This window comes from Saccopteryx bilineata, chromosome 4 (genome assembly GCF_036850765.1).
Source record: "Saccopteryx bilineata isolate mSacBil1 chromosome 4, mSacBil1_pri_phased_curated, whole genome shotgun sequence".
NCBI lineage: Eukaryota > Metazoa > Chordata > Mammalia > Chiroptera > Emballonuridae > Saccopteryx > Saccopteryx bilineata.
Genome location: NC_089493.1, coordinates 105945962 through 105967172, shown reverse-complemented (window position 1 = coordinate 105967172; position 21211 = coordinate 105945962). Strand labels below are relative to the sequence as shown.

At 39.0% G+C, this 21211-nt stretch overlaps 1 protein-coding gene across 4 annotated transcripts in view; it reads right to left on the bottom strand.

Annotated features, from left to right (window-relative positions):
- Nucleotides 1-21211, bottom strand: part of NPAS3 (neuronal PAS domain protein 3) — a 947754-nt gene that overhangs the window by 118840 nt on the left and 807703 nt on the right. For all 4 annotated transcript variants that reach the window (XM_066277694.1, XM_066277693.1, XM_066277691.1 and 1 more), the window contains one exon: nt 11232-11406. In XM_066277694.1, coding sequence (XP_066133791.1) covers nt 11232-11406 — 175 coding nt within the window. The remainder of the gene's footprint in view (nt 1-11231; nt 11407-21211) is intronic.

Below are 21211 nucleotides of genomic sequence, written 5' to 3'. Positions count from 1 at the left end.
AATTTTCAATATTTTCCAGATTTTATTAGCAAATGATAAAAAAGTAAAAGTGGACAGATGGTGTCATCAATCCTCATTATGTGAAAGCTTGAGACTTGCATAATGTCAGAGTATTAACCATTCACTCCTGGCTAAAGACTGACCACAAGGTACATTTCTACCCTTTTATATTACCTTAGTTCCAAATCATCATTTCTCTCTTTTGTAAGACCTCTTAACAAACCTTCTCCAGGTGTACTTACTCACTTCTGAATTAAGAAATGGTCTTTAGAATGATTTCACTTTGTTTCTTGTCTGCTCTATGCAACACATCGTGCACATTCTTGCAAAAATAAAGGACGAGGTATTACGTTCAGTGAACGTAAGTTAGCTGCTGATAGGATTCAGCATAATGTCAGGAAAACTATTCTAATAAGGCTTCTTAGGAAGGACGGAGAGTGCCCCCGGCTGGTGGTCTCAGGTAGGGGTTAGGTAGTTATTTGAGATGGACATTGAAAAGCAGCTTGGTGGAATGCTTAAGAACAAAAACGCTGGTGTCAGGCTGCCTGGGTTCAAACCTAGGCTTCCCACCTGTATGATTTTTCTAAGTTTAAAAAAAATTGTTCTCTTTTAGTCCCTTCATTTGTAAAAGGGGAAAAATAATGGAACCTTTTTCATAGAATTTTGCCAGAAACGAATGGGGCAATGCATATAATGGGCTTAGCAGAGCTCCTGATACTCGGCGACCATGCAATGAATTAGTGACTACGCTGTCTAAGGGATTCAAGAGTCCACAGGTAGTTATATCATAAGACCCTCCCCAAAGGGGGATCCTTCCAAATTAAAAGTTTAGTTTTGCGTTTCTAAGTGATAAAATAATGTTTCCATGGGGTAACTGCTCTGTTTAATGAGTTATACTAAGAATTTTCACTCCAGTCTCGGGTGCTTTTCCCTGGCTGCCCAGCTCCTTCTGGATCTGGCTCCATGACCCTCTGCTCAGTGAGGGACAGGCTCCTTCCGCCCCCATGCTACTTGGGATGGGTCTCAGGATGCTCATTTCTGCTTCTTTGCTCTTAAGTTGGTTTTTCATGCAGGGCAGGCAAGTCATCCCTTCTCATGAAAGCTACCTATGATCATTGAGCCTCTCCCTATTTGGTTATTTTTATGCCTCAGTTGAGACAGCAGTACTATAATTTTTTTCCCTCTGGTTGTTGATTGTATAGGAACCTTCTGATGAGGATCATATTTTGAAGGGCAGGTGTCATGGATTCGACCTCTTATGTTCTTTGTAAGCATGGAGCAAAGTGCTCAACACAAAGCAAACCCTAGGGCTGATGTCTGCTCTGGTGGTGGTAAGCCTTTTACCATCTCTAAATTTGATTTAGGGTCATTTTGAGAAATGAATTACTTAAAACATACCTGTTCTTATAATTGGAACATGTAGGTAAAAAATAATAAAAACAATTAATGTTATCATTAATGGCATTAGAGTATTTGCAATCAGTTACACCTTGAGTAGACAAAGCTTTGAAAGAGTCAGTACAGGGAAAAGCAACCTGGTCTTAACTCTCCAGGCAGAGGAGAACGGAAGCTCCATATCCACGCATGCTGCAGATGGCTTTTTCCAGTCTACCTGAATCATTGCCAGCTAGAAGCAGCAGTCATTGGGACTTGGACATGAGCTGCAAAGTATTGAATGGTGACAACAATTCCAGTGCCATGCGGACTTTTCCTGTGGGGAACTTTCCTGGACTCCTGCTCCCTGTGACAGCTCCTAACAGACTGAACTGTGGTTGGGTTGCATTTTTCAGGGATTGGGCATGGTGATGGGGCCAACTTGGACTTGGTGAACATGTTAAGGACACTACTCTTTTATGGATTCTTGCTGTATTGGCCAAGAGTTTGTTTAAAGGCTTTTAATCACTGTAAAAAAATAGAGGACTGGATGAAGAAGATGGGGCACATATACACCATGGTATACTATTCAGCTAGGAGAAATGATGACATCGGATCACTTACAGCGGAATGGTGGAGTCTTGGTAGCATTGTGCGGGGTGAAATAAGCGAATCAGAAAAAAACAGGAACTGCAGGATTCTACACATTGGTGGGACATAAAAGCGAGACTAAGAGGCATGGACAGGAGTGTGGTGGTTACGGGGGGTGGGGGGAGGGAAGGAGGGAGAGGGAGAGGGGGAGGGGTACAGAGAGAACTGGATGGAGGGTGGCGGAGGACGATCTCTCTTCGGGTGATGGGTATGCAACAGAACTAAATGACAAGATAACCTGGAAATGTTTTCTTTGAATGTATGTACCCTGATTTATTGATGTCACCCCATTAAAATAAAAATTTATTTATATAAAAAAAAGAAAGAGTCAGTACAGTTTCTCAAAGCTAGCATTTCTTGAACTTCAGTTAGTAAAGTCAGCCCATACCCAGTGAAAGGGAGGCAGTTTGGGCCACCTCCCATTCAGAACTCTCCTACAGAGCTGGAAAGATCAATGGTCAGAGGAACTAGTATTCCTGAGAACCTATAAGGCAGCAGGCATTTATTAAGGCTAATTAAACAAACAAACAAACAACTCCCCAAAACACTTAACAATGTGCATCTAAGTCCTGACAGTCATGGTTCATGTATGTATGGAAATGTCAAGGCAACTTGTTCCTAAAGAAGCAATGTTCCTGAGCTGTTAATTTCAGGGTTGCAGTTTGAAACCTGAGACAGTCTAGCAAGGCTGTTAACAGCAGCAGCTTGTAATATAATTCTACCTTTCACAAACACCACAGTGTCCTGGTTGTTGCTGTCACACTTTGGCACTGTATCAATGTTTTATCTCCCTCACATGGTGCTCAGCTCCTGGAAGGCAGAGAGCTTCATCTGGTTCCTCAGTGTTTGTGTAATATCTGACACATGTACTTAACGTACTACCTAGTTTAGACAATCTTACTACCAGGTAGGCTTGGATTTTGAATGAGAATTCAATTTGGTTAATAACGAGAGAAAAAAGATACAAATTCTTCCCGCTCTCAAGCTGGTTTGTCAGCTAGCAGAAGGTGGGTGATGTGTCCCCTATGGGTCCCAAAACCCCGTGACTGTGTTTTAGGAGCAGGTGCCTCCAGGAGGCTTTGGCACCTCCTGACAGACCCCATTGCCCTCCTTGCCCTTTCTCCATCTCACCTCTGCCCTGGGAGAAGAGTCTGAAAAGAAGAGCCCAAAGGCTGCAGAGAGTTTGGCCTGACAATGGCCAAGGCAGGGCAGAGACCAGGTGCCCAGAGACCATTCTGGCTGTGCTCCTGGCTGAAGAGGGATGCACCCAAAGGGGATCGAGAGACTCAGGACTGGATTCTGCCCATTACTGATTCAGATGCTATTGTTCACTACTGGAGAAGGAATTTCAATGTAGGGATGAAGGCAGAAGAATGGGTTAGATAGAGAATCTTAGTCCTAAGTGAAGGACTATGTTTAAAAAAACGATTTTTTTTTTTTTTTTTTAGCCCAGTGAAATATGGCTATGGGGATAGTTAAGTTTCTCTTTGGACTTTAGAAGCCCCTTGGAGAAAATTCCTCTGGTTTGATTCCTGCTGGGGTCCTTTCTCCATCTGGTTCCTAGGCTTCCTACTTACTCTATCCCTAATTTGTTCCTTTTATTTTAATCTTGGCTGATAAACTAACCTGTGTTTGGGGCAAGCCACTTTGAATTTCCATCACTTTTCCCTCATTTGTAAAATAAGGATAACACATTGACCTGCTCCAGAGGGACAGGGTGTGAATTAACTCTTGTGATTAGTGGTTCCTGTGCTCTGCATACATTAAATTGGATATGAATGCCAACCATTATCACATGGCCTAAGTACACTTTATTCTGGAGCTGTACACAGGAATAACTGTTTGGCAAAGAGCTGACAACAGGAAGTTGCAAACTTTACACAGAAGCAATATTTCTAGTATTTTCCCCAAGCAATCATGAGTAAATTGCTCACTAGGGGTGGAAATGGTTTCCAGCCAGTTCTGCCTCTTCTGATCTGTGCACCCTGCAAGGCTCAGTCAATGCCCGGTAACCAAGCCTTCGTGAGTCTGCTGTTAGTGCACAAGAAGAATTCAGAATGCTATAATTTGGACAGAGATGAAATTTCTGTGCAGTGGTTTTGTATTTAAAGCAAATAACCTGTGCTTTCTTCATGGCAAGAGTTGTAGGAATAGAATCTACAATTTTTAATTGTCCAATGACAAAGACATCACATTTTTTTTAAGTGGGAAAGAACAGACCATCCATTAACAATTTGTCTTGGGCTTCATTTTAGAAACTCTAAAAATGTACTCCTTATCACCATAGGTAAAGGAAAGTCAAAATTATTACCTGGAAAGCTATATAAAACAACTGTTAAAAATAATGGGTTTAAAAAATTGATTTTCTAAACCTTCAATAGAAGGTTTAGGAAAAAAATGCTACATATAAACTGAGTGAACCTATTGTGTATTCTGATAAGAGGCCTGTGCTTCTATCATTGGACAAACCATTTGCTACCCTCTAAATACCATTATTTTAATTCATATAAAAGCTCCACTTCTTTGAGTCACAACCACTGTATTATAAATTTTGGAAAAAAAGTTTTCAGCATGTCATACAGAACTATGCTGAAATCCAACATCTTCTCTGGGAACAAAAGCGAGGCTGCCCTTCTGTAGCTATGTGAGTCACCCACATGAATGTTCACATGTCAGGGTATCCAGCCCCATAGGATGCCTTTGTGTTGCAGCTGTGCATTCTGGGAGCTGGTCTGGAGGGGTGGAGCTCAGGTACTGGCTGCAGAGCCTGGTGGGAGGAAGAGATCTCACCTTACATTTCTTCAGCTCCCGCAGGCAAAATCCTAGCAGCACAAGGCTGCTTTGCGAATGTTCTCATTGTACACAGGCAGGCACACAAAAAAAGTGTATGTGCACACATAAAAAGGTGGTAAGTGTGCCTGGGTCTTGCACACCAGAAGAGAGCATGAGGAAATATTAATTCCCTTCTGTGGCAGTTCCAGGTGATCTTGTTCAGCTTAGCTGGAGATGAAGGTGACACTTAAGAAGAGCCTACTTTCTGCATGAAAAAATGGTACTGCATCGAGGTGGCTTTTTGATGTGAAGGAAGCACTTTGTATTTCTCAAGGTGGTCCTTGTAATAGGAACTTATATATAGGTTTATTTTTGGAATATATATGTCACTTTCATTTAGGAGTAGTCAAAAATAATTTTTATTTCATTTCAAAATAACAGTGACATAGCTAAGGAAAAGAAATGTTTTATATACGTTTTGGATAAAAACAGAGTTTATGCCAAGTTGATGACCTCACTGGGCTATGAAAATACTCATTTTTGCTAGGCTGCTCTCCGATGATTAGATGTTACAAAACCACCATGTGCACATGGGTGTAACCAGGAGGCAGGTCTTTGGTGAACTAATCTGGACCATTGCTACAGCTACAGCAGAGAGGCATTTCCTATTCAACCCAGGAGAGATAACCATGGTACATTATCTGGTGGATTTATCTTTGCCTATATTATATGAATATGGAAAAGAATTCAATGTGTGTTTCCAGTTTGATAAACGTTAAATATAAATTATACATTTTAATTTCACTTATTTGTTGGGAACTATGGAAAGCAGAAATTTCAGTGCACCAAAACTGCCATTCAGCTCTAAGAATCCCCAGTTTTATAAAAAGGTACACTAGTTGGAAGAACAAAACCCATCCCTATCTCAGTTGAGTTACTATGGCTTGGAGTCAGAGTTTCAGAATGGCAAAAGTAGAGGACAGCTCATCCTAGTGACTATATACTTTGTACTTATGCTTACAGTGGGTCCTATATTGTCTTCAAGAATAAATCAAGTGCTGATAAACCTCCTATTATTTGACAATTTGGATGTTGTAGTTACCACACTATTCATACCTAAAAGAACTTGGCCTGATTGTTTAGCATTAGCATGCAAAGCAGCCTTCATGATATTATTTTACCATATAATGACTCCAACAACCTCACAGAAATTAATGGTGATAACATAATTCCAGAAAGTTGCCACTCTATATGTAGAAATATATTGGCAATAAAAACCAGTCAGTGTGTGCCTTTCCCCAGTTGGGGATCTCTCACTTTTCTTTGATTTTTAAAGGCTTCAGATCAATAACTGGAGTGACATTATTAACAGCTCCCTCAACACCTTGGCCAGCACTAATATTAAATCCATTATACCTTCTGTTTGACATTTGCTGTACAGCAGAAAGTGCTGTAGATACAGTCACACTGTCTGGGGACCGGGGCTGGATGTGGGGTGAGTGAGATGGTTTCCCTCGCCTGACTTCTAAATTCAGTTCATTGATAGGAAATTTGAACTGATAATAAAAAAGAATACTACACCCCCAACAACCCTATATTAGATGGTAAATAAATCACCCGTAAAAGTACAAGTACATCTCACATCTAAGCAATTTCTGAAATAAAATGTTGATCTGAACCTTCAGATAAGTTTTTACATTCATTTGTTTCTTTAATTATATCACTTATGAACATTGTGTAATTATTTCAGAAGAATTGAGTTCCTGTAGAATCAGGAACTGATCAAATTTCCCATAACACAGAGGCAGATGCAGAAAATGCAGATGATTTCCATTCAGGCAAGTGCCCAACTGCTTCAGTTTTGCTCACCTTTGAAATATCCAGGACATAACAGGCAAGATCTGCCTGAAACTTCTGACAAAACACAATCGCCTCTATTTTTAGTCAACAAATGGTTAACCAGGCTGCTGCTGTTCTTCTCCACCAAAAGTACTGTCTCATACATTTTGCTAAATTGTCTAAATCCTGGTGCAGTATTGATTTCTCCCTCTGTAAGCTTGCACCCATTCAATAAGCTGCAAGAAGCTCTTGTCCTGGCTGAATTCGCTCTGAAGCAGGACCCTGCTGTAACTCCTGACAGTGCTCCTACAGCTAGAAGCTGACTTTTAGCTCGTGGGAAACAAACCACTGGAGACAGAAAGGAAATTTTATGTTAAAGTGAGAAACATGACAGGGAAAGTTGCCTGGGAGGTTAAGTGGAAAAGCAGGCTACCAGCAGCATAGATGTCATGATCTTACTTAACTAAGCAAACGATCCCCACCACATAACTAGACATGAGTATAGAAACTGAAACGAATGTAGGATAGACATATAGTATATACACATGAATAGTGATCATTCGGGGATAATGTCATATTGCTGGTTTTGTTTTCTGTATTCCCTGGATTTTTACAATGAGCATGAATTTTTATACTTGGAGAAAAATCAACCAGTTTTAGTAAGAAGGAAGAGGGACTGAAGCACACCAGTTTGATGATCTAACTTAAGGAGTATTACTCTTTGTTTTCAAAATGGGGAGATTTTAAAAGTTCCTCCAGGACTTCTTAAAAGAGCTGCTTTTCTATTTACTAAGCATTTAAAAGATGCAGCATTAAAATTTATTAAGAGGATAGCGCTCATAATCCCAAGATTACAGAATCATTAAGAGTAATGAAAAGATTCACGCAGATCTTAAAAAAAACAAAACAAAACTCAAAATCAACCTAAAAATGACAATGAACCCTGCAGGACAGCACAGAGCCATCCCCTCCTTCATGTCCCTGAGTCAGCCTCTGGACCCATGGGCGTGGTGGGACTCCCTCGCTTTTTAAATAAGGCCACCTCTTTATTTTTCTTACACCTGCCTAACGATGCCCCTAGAAAAAATATCATATTACTAAACTATTAATAAATGTGCATACATATAAAATATTTATTTGGGTTTTGCAGTCCGGTCAACAGATTTTTTTTCTCTCTCTCATTATCGTGACACTGGCTCAGGACAAGACAAGAGGCCTGGCAGCTCAGAGAAACAGGACTCGTGCTATGGCACAGTGTCATGCCTCTTAGGCTGGCTTAGCCTCTCATTTCTTTTTATTATGATGCCAAATATTATTTAGATTTCAGTCACTTAGCAATGCTACACTGACCACATTAGGGCTTCTGAAAAATTTCATACCTACCCAGGGCCTTTATTTTCATAATCACCACATATTGATATCCCTTTCCAACCAAACTGCACTACTAATTCAAAAAAGAATCTGAGTTTTACCAGAGTTTAAAAGATTATGATGCAAGGAACAACAGTCTTCAAATATGTTTCTTCATGTTATTAGGAATTAGGAAATCTTGTTAAAATTCTTTCAGCTTTTAAGAAACATAAGCAGCTTTGGGATGTACTGCCTGACATGAACTTTTATACTAATTCCCTTGGAGCAGTGATCTGCATTAGTAAAGATATTTAGTTAAAGGTAGCCTCCAAGCCTACTTCTCAGTATTTGAAGAGTCAATCTAATTGCCTTTTCAAGGCGAAGACTGAAAAGATCCCACACTACAGACTTAAAGCAAAGTCCGTTTAACATCCTCTAATGGCTGGAGAGACAGTTGCCATCAAGGGAGAGAAACCCTTCTTTTGCGACTGTTGCTAATGAGCCCAGGTTGTTAAGGAATGTAGAAAGCAGTCTTCAATTTTACTAGTTAGCTTGGCTCAAGGAAGACTGAGAAGAAAGGGGAAAGAAAGCTGAGTAAATTTTCTACCACAGTTCAGTGTTCAATGCAGAGCAACCTTAAAGAGAATACGTAATTCTACAATCCAGAACGAGCCAATTCTCAGTGAAGACTGAATTCTCAGAGTACCTAGAGCTGTTGTACACATACTGATGCTTCAGAGAAGGCACAGGTTTTCTCAGTGTTCCTATGCTCAACCTTCAATCAAACAGATTTTGACTCTTGTTTAGGATACCCTAGCACAGCTGGTTTACAGACTATGGATTTCTTTTTCCTCCCAATCAAAGTCTCTTCCAAGTGACAAATCACCCTGAATGTGTTTGTGGACACATCAAACTCAATATGAATCAGCAGTATAAAGTGGCGGCTAAGAAGACCTCATTCAACCTTAGATGGCATGAAAAGCAGCACAGTAGCCTAAAATGACAAAGGTGACAGTCCCTCTGCTTCGTACTAGTCAGAATACATGTCAAGCATTGCACTCAGTTCTTACAACCATATTTTTAGAGGGTCACTGACCAACTGAAATATAATGAAAGGAGGGTGGCCAGGGTGTTGAGAGTCTTAGGAACATGCCTTCAAACAATGATTGTGGAATTAGGGCTGTTTGACCAGGATAGGAAGGGAGGCAGGAGAATGGGAGCATTTGTTGTATCTGACTTCATATATGTGAGAGGCTATGTTGGGGAGGAAGGAGGAAGTCTTCCTTGTGGTCCCAGAGGGCAGGCCTTGGATCAGAGGGGTGCAGTTACAGAGAAGTAGATTTTGGCTCTGTATGAGGGATAATCTTCTATTAGAGCTGCCCCCCAACAAAGTGGGAAGCCTTAATACATTCCTCAGTTTCCCATCAGGAGCAAGTTCCAGCAGGGACTGGAAGGTTATCTGTCAGTATTGCTCTAAAGGGATGGCTACATAGGTTGGAAGTTAGATAAAAGAATTGTTGATAATCCTACTCAAATTGAGGGTTTGTGATTTAGGGAAAGAAAATCCACTTTTCTAAGGCCTTAGTTCAAAGACAGTTTGTAAACTTGAATTTTTACACACTGAATGTTTAAGAATCCTAACAACCCAGATGCCCTAATCCAACTCCACAATGAAAGAACAGAAAACTATTTTCATGTGCTGCTTCTAAACTATTCCCAGATATTAACATTCTAATGACTCAAAAAGCAGTTCCAATGATCTCACTGACACATATTTGGTAAAGGCAGTAAGCAATGGGATAAGAATATATGACTTGTCCCCCAACAAAATTTCATTTTTAAATGGTAAAGAGTAGTCTTAAATACTCTCTCTTTTTACACATGGAGCTCACAGAGAGGGTTGCTCACCAATGGTACAAAAATTGCCCTACCAGCTGCAGGCAACTTCAATGAGGAAACTTGGATTGAGTCTAGATGGAATGAAATTATTTCCAAAAAAGGACAAATATTTTTTGCCGTTCTGTGTGAGCAAATACACTGTGATTATTTCTAAGTAGGTCAAATTAAAGTATTTTCTCAGAAGTATGTAGAGTTATTTAAATGGTCATTTTTAGACAGTTTTTCCATTTTTATTTCTATGAAATGCTTTTGCGTTTTGAGTCTTTTTTAAAACAACACATCAGTAAAGTATAAGCATCTTGAGAGTGCAAAAATAATTTCCTAAGTGAGCAAATAAAACTTTGCACTTCAAATCGGGCCTTGATTCATTAAAAATCTTAAACTTCTCATGAGAAAAATTAACATTTAAACCAGTGCTGCTTGGCCAAGCACTCCACCACACAAGAATATGAAATATCTCCTCTAAAAAAGTACAAAAAGGACAAAACCACAAATGTGGAACTTCAATTAATTTAAAGCCCCAATCAGCAAAGAATAAATCCTTCGCAGATCTAATTACCAGCGCTCTCGGAAGACCCAGGCCGACCAGCCAATCTTCCCCGTGTTTGAACAGCTTGATGAACTAGGGGACTGATGGATATCAAGTCATTTTGTTTAATTTATAAATGGATTTTCCCCTAATACTTAAATTATCATCAGTACAACACAATGAAAATGGGAACATTCTGAATGCAAAGTCTATAAGAGTCCTGGAAGGAATCCCAATGAGGAATGTCACCTCTGTTCATTCCTCTATACAATTGATCTAATTAAATACTGAGGGTAGAAAGGCAGTTTAAAATGTAGCCATTTCTGTTTTCTTTTTAGCCTTAATTTATCTGTTCACATCTTTCAAGTACCTTTTGATGCTTGAAAAAAGAAAAGAAATCGCAATCTCTGTAAGTCCCTAATACTTTTAATTCTCTGCAAGCTAATATTCAGAGTCACTGCCATAGATTTTGCTGAATAACAAATAAATGCATTACATTTAGCTATAGTAAGAATAAAAGGAAAAGGGCTTTCCAAATTTGAAACCTTTTTCTCCAGTAATTTGGCAGGGAAACTAAAGGCACCAGTGCCTTCTCCATCTATTGTTCAACTGAAATTAGATCTCTGGATTGTACTTATTAAAATGTCTCCTTATTTTCAAATTTCTTCCTTATTTAATTACTGTATGGGACAGAAAGCTGCAGAGAATTGTCAAATACCGTTAAACCTATTTATAGTCTCTTCACACTGGCAACTTGCATGCAATCATTGGCAAAGGTCCTGCCCAGCAGCCCACACGTCGGGGCTGCAATTCCCACCTGGCTCGGGGGTTTCTGACTGGGAAGAGGAAGATGCTGAGCTGGCTCCGTCCTCAGTGGTGCCCTGCGAGAGCAGACCCCGCCCAGGTGGGAGCTTCATGCCCAGCTGCTCTGCCATCTCCACGTGGTCCCCGGGGTGGACATAGTCAAAGACGCTGCTGCCTGTCAGCTCCACCTACAGGGAAAAGAGAAAGAGTGGGAAAGAAAGGCGTCACAGGCTTTTCTTTTTCGTATTCAGCACCGGCATGATTCAGATTCTGAGCAGAAGAGGAGACATATGCGGCCCCTGGAAATGATCCTGGTGCTAAGTCTTTATCCTCAAATGCTTAAGGAGTCTTGAAATTAAAAAGGAAAGATTTTTTTTTCATGTGTATTTATTTAGCAATTGTTGAGGCCAGTTTTTTTTTTCTCATACACTGTTGTTTGCATAAAGCCAAAACATTCTGTGAAATGTGGATGAGTCGGCCTTGAGTTCAGCTGTTCTATCCATGCATCATCAAATGTTTGCATGTTTGGTGTCAACTGGATGATTGACTGAATTCTACCGTTTTCTCATTGAGAAGTTTGAGCTTTGTATAGAAATAGCCAGAGATAGCAGACGAGTCTTTTTCCTCAAAGCACACAGATTTCCAAGAGGCATATTTATACATATCAGCTTATTTTTATGTAAATTTAAATGGAGAACTGCTGCTTACAAATATATGCAAAGGCATAATGTTTTCATTAAATATTACTCATTAGCTCTGTAATCATATGGAGAGCTTTCCATGCAAAAGAGGTCAGCTAGTCTGAAGCAGCCATTTTGTTTGTTTGCTGGTATCAGCTTGTTTTGCCTTCAATCTAATAAAATTCATGGTACAAATCTCCTTGAGGGCTTTAAAAATGTTTTATTTTGTATGCTCTTTGTAATAGGCCGACTCTAAAGCTAGAGAATGAATATGATATATGGAGGGGAGAGTCAGCCGGAAATGGAGGCATGGCCTATTTCTGTGCTATCGAAGGGGGCAGAAGTTGCTGGTAAGGATTGGCCTTACCTCTGTACCCTTCTGATGCTATAACTCTTATCTTCTTCCAAGAATAGCAATAATGCTCCTAAAATAGTGTAGTTGGGTTACAGGTACTATGACAGGGAGAGATGTATCGGCAACAGAACAAGAAAAAGCTCTTTCATGGGTCACTAATGGGTTTCCCAATTTAATGGTCTCAGGCCAGCTATGATGTTGCCCAGAAACTGCTGGGAGTTCAGGCTGTCACAGTTTCTTGGTGGCTATTTACTTAAAATCTCCTTTCTACCTCACATACCTATCCTGTGTAATTTGTATCATCCCTCCAAATTCCACCTGAGTGCCTGCGTCTTTTTCCTGCCGGGAAGGAAGGCTGTCTCAGAGAGCCTCACATCTACAGCCATGATTATCCCAGGACTCCGAGGCCCGGTAACGTGATTCCATCTACCCCCAAACCCCATTTGATTAAAATCTTAACAGGCTATACAGCTTCAACATCTCTCAATTAACAGAGGTATAGACAGAAAAATGGGAAGCTAAATTCAGTTTGGTTAATAGCTATTCCTGAAAAAGGCTCACATAACTTTTACTGAAAATGAGGTACTTTCTCTCTGCTATTAAATTACACTCTTCTACTGTATTACCCCACTACTGACTTTATAATTTTACAATAACTATTTCCTCCATTTGATATTGTTACAGAGTGTAAATCAGAATTCATAAGTGATCAGTTCCTACCCTCTGGGAGGGAGGGATTACATGGAAATAATCCCTTTAATGTGAGCCTTGCCTCTAAGCATTTCACACAGCAGTAAATGGGTAAGCTGACTTTGAGCAATTAGGAAATTAAATGAAACTAATAAAATGTGTGTTTTAATATTTCTTGATGGTTATTTTGTTTGGGGATTAGTGAATATGAGGAAGTCACTTTCATTTTGCATGGAGTCCAAGTGCACCACTTTAATAAATATTTCTGTCACTTTTCTCAAACTCTGAGTCTTCTTTCAATACTGAAATGTACCTTTTGGCACAGAACCTGTGCCAAAGGTACATTTCAGTATTGTGATGACCACACAGCAACACAGGTGGGAAATACAATAGATTTTTAGGGGTCCTGGTTTTGAATATTCTTGTAAGCCGGTCTTATAGGAAGGAGGAGGAAGTTGCTATCCCCATGGCCTGGTTTGCTTGGATGTGCAAGCATTTCCTTTCTACAGAATAATGTCCCAAACAGAGCACAACAGAGCAAGACCAGGGCACAGTGTGCTGTGAGGAGCTGCTCCTCTGATGACCTCACAGAATCCTGAGGCCAAGATACCCCAAAGCAGCCCTGACCAGTGGATCAGTGGATAAAGTGTCAACCTGGCACACCAGAGGCCATGTTTTCATCTCCAGGTCAGGGAACATATGAGAAGCAAGTAATGAGCACTCAACTAAATGGAACAACTCAGTGAAAAGAGTTGATGCTTCTCTCCTGCCCTCTTTAAATCAATGAGAATAAAAGATACCTCAAAGCGTAATACTGCATGGAAATGTTGGCACTGAGAATTTGACCCTCTCACAGACTTTATATAGGTATTGTAGACAAAGGCACACAGTGTAGGGAAAAGCACAAAATATGTGGAGTCATAACCTGACTCAGAAATTAGAATCTTTTCCTCTGCTGTGTGACCTTGGACAACTCATTTATCCTCTCTGGGCTTCAATTTCCTATTCTGATTGGGAGCAGCATTGCTGCTCTGCAGGACTCTGGGGGGTTACTCTACACGGATGGCAAGCCCTGGACTGCCACTCCATGGGTGTGGTGCTAGGCAGCATCCTGACAGCTGGGATGAAAACTAAACCTGCTTTTCCTGCCTCAAAGTCCAATTTTGAAAATCCAATAAAACCATGCACAGGAAATCACTTTATGAGAAATAAGCAGTACAAAAATGTCTGCTGATTTTGCTCCTACTTGGTGGATGAGACCAGATGACACATGAACATGTACATTCCCATTAACTTTGGTGAGTTCTTAGGGTTTGAGTGGTCACTTTGGGCCATCACTTTAGTCAGAAAGGGGTGTAACAGAAGTGATGTGTGCTTGAAGCCTCACCTACAACAATAACAATGTTAGCAGCTCCCTATCACTATGGGCCAGTCCTTTGCATACTCTCCTTTGATTAATTCTTATAACAATCTTTTGAACTACTATGATCATCCTGATTTTCCATCATCATTGTTCCATCCCATATTCATCTATCACTTTCAACATTTCTCATGCAGTTTTCACTTCACTTAGTCCAATGTTAGAGCTAGAAGAGATCTTCAAAACTATCCATTAATACCCCCTTATTTAACAGATGAAACCTTGTGATCCTGAGAGTTCCAGGGCTTGTTCAAGTTTACTCAGGTGTTTAGTGAACAATCAGTTTAATACTTTTCCCACTAAATTCTTGTTTGGTTTGTTCTTCCAGTTTAATACACCTGCTTTAGTGCTTTCTTTTGGCCCAAGAGTTGAATGGCAGAGTATTTTTAGCTCAGAGAATTGCCAGGCTGCCAGCCTTCCGCCTCCTCTCTCCATGGTGCTCAATGTTATCTCTTCAATACAAGCGAAATTAAAGAATAGAGGAATTTTTTACAAAGGGGGGAGGGGCTGGCCAGTTGGCTCAGCGGAAGAGTACTGGCCCAGCGTGTAAATGTCCTGGGTTTGATTCCCAGTCAGGGAACACAGAAGTGCCCATCTGCTTCTCTACCCCTCCACCCTCACTTCTCTCTCTCTCTCTCTCTCTCTTTCATTTCCACCCTACTGCTACCAACACTCAATTAGTGTGAGTTGGCCCTGGGTTCTGGATAAGGCTCCATGGCCTTCACCTCAGGTGCTAAGAAATGGTTCTGGTTGTAATGGAGCAAGGGCCCCAGATGCGTAGAGCATCACTCCCTAGTGGGCTTGCCAGGTAGATACTGGTTGGGGCACATGCGGGAGTCTGTCTCTGCCTCCTCTCCACTCACTAAAGAATTTAAAAAGAATAAAAAGGGAGGGAAGAGGAAATATTTAAAATATGAATGGTAAAATGGCAATAACTACATACCTATCATTAATTACTTTAAGTGTAAATAGATTACATGCTCCAATCAAAAGACATAGGGTAGCTGAATGGATAGAACAACCAATATCCACACATATGCTGTCTACAAGAGACCTACTTCAGATCAAAAGAATCACGCAGACTGAAGGTAAAAGGATAGAAATATATATTTCATGCAAATAGAAACAAAAAAGCTGGGATAGTAATACTTTTCTCAGACAAAGTAGACTTTAAAATAAAGGCTAGAATAAGAGATAAAGAGGAGAATACATAATGATAAAGGTATGAATTTATCATAAGGATATAACTCTTACAAACATTCATAAACTCAATGCAGGAGCACCTAAATATATAAAACAAATATTGATGGACACGAAGGAAGAGATAGACAATAATACATTAATAGTAAGGATTTTATACCCCATTGATTTCAATGGACAGTCATACACACAGAAAATCAAGAAAGAAATAGCCACATTAAATGACACATTAGACCAGATGGATTTATTTGGTATTTTTAGAACATTTTACCACAAAAGAGCAAAATATTCATTTTTTTTAAGCACACATGAAATATTTTCTGGGATAGACCACATGTTAGGCCATGAAACAAGTATAAAAAAATTCAAGAAGATTGAAGTCTTATCAAGCATCTTCTCTGATCACAATGGTTTGAATCTAGAAATCTATTACAAGAATAAAATTGAGTAAACAAAGAAACACATGAAGTGTTTCTAATTAAACAATGAATGGGTTGACAATAATATAAAGGAAAAAAATCAAAATATTCCTTGAAACACATGAAAACACAATGACCCTAAATCTATGAGATATAGCCAAAGCAGTTCTAAGAGGGAAATTCATAGCAATACAGGTCTCCCTCAAAAAAAAAAAAAAGAAAAGAAAAAACCAGAATGAAAATAAACAAAATAAATGTAGTGTGTGTGTGTGTGTGTGTGTGTGTGTATATGTAAGATCAATAAAGCCAAGAGCTGGTCTTTTTAAAGATAAACAAATTGATAATGCTTTAATGAAACTCATCAAGAATAAAAGAGAGAAGACCCAAATAATTCAGAAATAAAAGAAAAGTGCCAAATGCACTCACAACACTCACTACAAGCATACAAAGAATTATAAAAAAATACTGCTGACAGTTATGTGTCCACATAACTTGAAGAAATGGATAAATTCCTAAAAACAAACAATCTTCCAAGACTGAATCTGAACAGACCAATAAGTACTTAAAAAGCTGAATCAGTAATCAAAACTCCTAACAAATAAAATTCTTGGACTAGGACCAGATGTCTTGAGAGGTGGCTTTACCCAACATTCAAAGAAGAATTAACACCTGTCCTCAAACTACTCTAAGAAGTTGAGGAAGAAGAAGGGCTCCCAAACTCATTTTATGAGGCCAGCATTACCCTGCTTTAAAAATCAGACAAAGAGATCACAATATAAAAAAATTATAGGCCAATATTCCTGATGAACATAAATGTAATAATCCTTAACATAATATTAGCAAACCAAATCCAGCAATACAGTAAAAGGATTATACACCATAATCAAATGGGATTTATTCCTCATATGCAAGGTTAATTCAATGTACACAACAATCAACATGATATACCACATAAACAAAATGGGAGTATAAAAATTATATAATCATATCAATGCAGAAAAAGCACTTGCTAAAACCCAATATCCATTTATGCTAAAAACTCTAGCAAAGAGAGTTATAGAGACCATAGCTCAACATAATAAAAACCATATATGACAAGCCCATAGCTAACATCATACTGAACTGTGAAAAGCTGAAATCTTTTTAAGTCAGGAACAAGACAAGGATGCCCACTTTCACCACTCTTCTTCAACATAGTCCTGGAAATCCTAGCCACAGCAACCAGACAAGGATAGAAATAAAAAAGGCATCCAAATTCAAAAGGAAGAAGTAAAACTGTAATTAATTGCAGATGACATACTATAGTATACAGAAAACCCTAAAGGTTCCACCAAAAATTTGTTAGAACTAATAAATGAATTCAGTAAAGTAGTAGGATACAAAAGTGTATCAGAAATCAGCTGCAGGCCTGACCAGGTGGTGGACTGGGATGCGAGAGACCCAGGTTCAAGACCTTGAGGTCACCAGCTTGAGCACGAGCTCATCTGGCTTGAGCAAAAAAAGCTCACCAACTTGGACCCAAGGTCGCTGGCTCAAGCAAGGGGTCACTCGGTTTGCTGAAGGCCCGCGGTCAAGTCACATATGAGAAAGCATTCAATGAACAACTAAGGTGTCACAATGAGAAACTGATGATTGATGCTTCTAATTTCTCTCCATTCCTGTCTGTCTGTCCCTATCTATCCCTTTCTCTGACTCTCTCTCTGTCCCTGTAAAAAAAAAAAAATCAGAAATCAGCTGCATTTTATACACCAATAACGAATTTTCAGAAGAATAAATTAAGGAAACAATTCTATTTACAATGGCATCAAAAAGTATAAAATACCTGGCAGTCAATTTAACTAAGGAGGTAAAGGATTTGTACTTGGAAAATTATAAGACACTTAAAAAAATCAAAGAAGATACATAAAAAGGGAAGGAAAATACTGTACTCATTGATAGGAGGAACTAGCATCATCAAAATGTTCATACTACCCAAAGCAATCTATAGAGTCAATGCAATTCATATCAAAATAACAACAGCATTTTTCACAGAACAGGAACAAATAATCCTAAAATTTATATGGAACCACAAATAGCATGAGTAGCCAGAGAAATCTTGAAAGAGGAACAAACTCAGAGGTATCAAGCTACCAGGTATCAAAGTATACTACAAGGTATAGTAATTATAACAGCATGGTAGTGGCATAAAAACAGGCACCTGGATTAATGGAACAGAATAGAAAGCCTAGAAATAAACTAACAATATGGCCTATTAATCTATGACAAAAGATGCAAGAATATACAATGGGGTTAAGACAGTCTCTTTAATAAAAGGTGTTGGGAAACTAGACATAAACATACAAAGAAATGAAACTAGACCACGTTCTTACAACATATGCAAGAATAAACTCAAATGATTTAAAAATGTAAATGTAAGATTTGAAAACTTCAAACTCCTAGAAAAAACCGTAAGCAGTAAAATTTTTTATTTTTTTTTTGTATTTTTCTGAAGCTAGAAACCGGGAGAGACAGTCAGACAGACTTCCGCATGCGCCCTACCAGGATCCACCCGGCACGCCCACCAGGGGCGACGCTCTGCCCCTCCGGGGCGTCGCTCTGTCGCGACCAGAGCCACTCCAGCGCCTGGGGCAGAGGCCAAGGAGCCATCCCCAGTGCCCGGGCCATCTTTGCTCCAACAGAGCCTCGGCTGCAGGAGGGGAAGAGAGAGACAGAGAGGAAGGAGAGGGGAAGGGGTAGAGAAGCAGATGGGCGCCTCTCCTGTGTGCCCTGGCCGGGAATCGAACCTGGGACTTCTGCACGCCAGGCCGACGCTCTACCACTGAGCCAACCGGCCAGGGCAAGCAGTAAAATCTTTGACATTGCTTTTATTAATATCTTTTTGGATATGTCTCCTTAGGCAAGGAAAACAACAGACAAAATAAGTAAATGGGACTACAACAAACTAAAACGATTTTTTTTTTGGCACAGTGAAGAAACTACCAACAAAATGAAGACAACCTACTAAATGAAAGAAGATATTTGCCAAGGATACATCCAATAAAAGGTTAATATCCAAAATATATAAGAAAATCATGCAACTTAACATTTAAAAAAAATCCAAAGAAACCAAATAAAAAATGGGCAGAGGTCTTAAATAGATATTTTTCCAAAGAGGACATACAGATGGCCTATAGACATATGAAAAAATACTGAACATCACTAAGAATGAAGGAAATGCAAAATATATATAAAACCACAAGCTATCACCTCACACCTGTCACAATGGCTATTATCAATAAATCAACAAACAACAAATGTTGGTGAAAATATTGAGAAAAGGGCAACCTTGTGGACTGTTGGTAGGATTGTAAATCTACAAAAAACAGACTGGAAGTTTCTCAAAAAATTAAAACTAGAACTAGCATACAACCCATTATCCCACTTTTGGGTATTTTATATGAAGAGATTCAGTACACTAATCTGAAAAGATACATGCATCCTATATTCACTGCATTGTTGTTTACAATAGCCAAGGCATGGAAGCAACCTATGTGTTCATCAACAGATGCGTGGATAAAGAAGTGGTACATATATGAAGTGGAATATTACTCCACAATAAAGAAGAATAAAACCTTGCCATTTGTGATAACATAGATGGACCTAGCAGGTGTTCATGTTAAGTGAAATTAGTCAGACAAAGAGAAACAGCATATGATTTTGTGTACATGTGGAATGTAAAAAACAAAATAAACAAATAACACTGAAACAAACTCTTGGTACAGAGAACATTCTGATGCTTGCCAAAGGGGTGTGGGTTGGTGGTCTGGGTGAAAAAGCAGAAGGGATTAGAAAGTACAAATTGATAGTTAAAAAATAGTCCCATTAGAACGGAGAGTACAGCATAGGGAATACAATCAATAATATTGTATTAATTATGTGTAGTATCTGATGGGTACTAGATTTATCAAGATGACCATTTTATAAACTATATAAATGTCTAATCACTATGTTGTACACCTGAAACTAATACAATATTTTATGTCAACTATAATTTAAAATTTTTTTAAAAAAAGAAGAAAAGATAGAAAAGCTCAAAGGTCCCTGCTCAGCCTATCTGACTGCCTGTCTACATGAGAGCTGGTACACTGAGTCAAACGGACTTTGAACCAAACACTGACCCTTTTTTTTTTTTTTTTTTTTTAGTATTCAGGTTCTCTTTCTCTTGTGAAGATGGACTATGTAAGACAAACTTAGAACTCGCTGGCATCTAAATTTTGTCCCTTAGAATAGACTGCAGACAACAAGACTGGAGATGTTTTACTTGATGAGCAGACATTTCTCCATGTTAGCCTGAAATAGCAAAGGGCAACAAGCGCCAATCTGATATTCCTCAAGTTAACTGGCACCCTCAAATCTCGTTATCAACTCTCCTAAAACTTTTGCTCACTGAGAACTAGGACTAGTGTTCTATACATAATGATTATCATAAATGTTTGCTGAATGAATAAAAATGAATAGTTAAGCCTGAAAAACAATCTGCTGTACCTGTGCTTGATTTGGACAGTTTAGATTAGTTTTTTTATACTATTTGTGGTATTATTATTATAACATTGTTTACCCTGTAAAATGAGTTACAATATAGCACCATAATATATTCCTTCCCAATAAGCATTTGCCACAAGCATTGAGAGCTTTACCTTCCTCTACAGAAGCCAGCGAGTTTACCTGCGGGGAGGACTGCTAAACGTGGGGAAAGGTCACATCTTCTGGATAATATGGCCATCTTTTATAATCATTACTCCCCAGTCGATGATAGAACCATGGTTGATTAGTTCATTGGTTCATTACCTGAATTTTATGTTTCACAGAAATCTTCTAAACTATCCCTTCAAATCACCAACAGTGGAAATTTAGAGAAATTCTATTTCATATTGATTATATGTGCTATCTTTAATCCTTAATTATTATCTACTTAATGGAAAGGTATAGGTTCCCCCTCCACAGTGAGAGTGTTCTTTTGATTAGTGCAAATTGCATTAAAAAGCAAATGTGAGAACCTTGTCATTTCATTGTAAACTCAATCACTTTATATGGTGGTACAAACAAACAAACAAACAAACACGTTCTGTTCATTGAACTGAAGAAACAGACGCGGGGGCCTTTGAATTGTTTTCCTTGCAAGTGGAGGAAAAGTAAGCATGACTTGCCAACCTTGCTCACTTGGTCTACCTTTACTCTAGCTGAGTGACT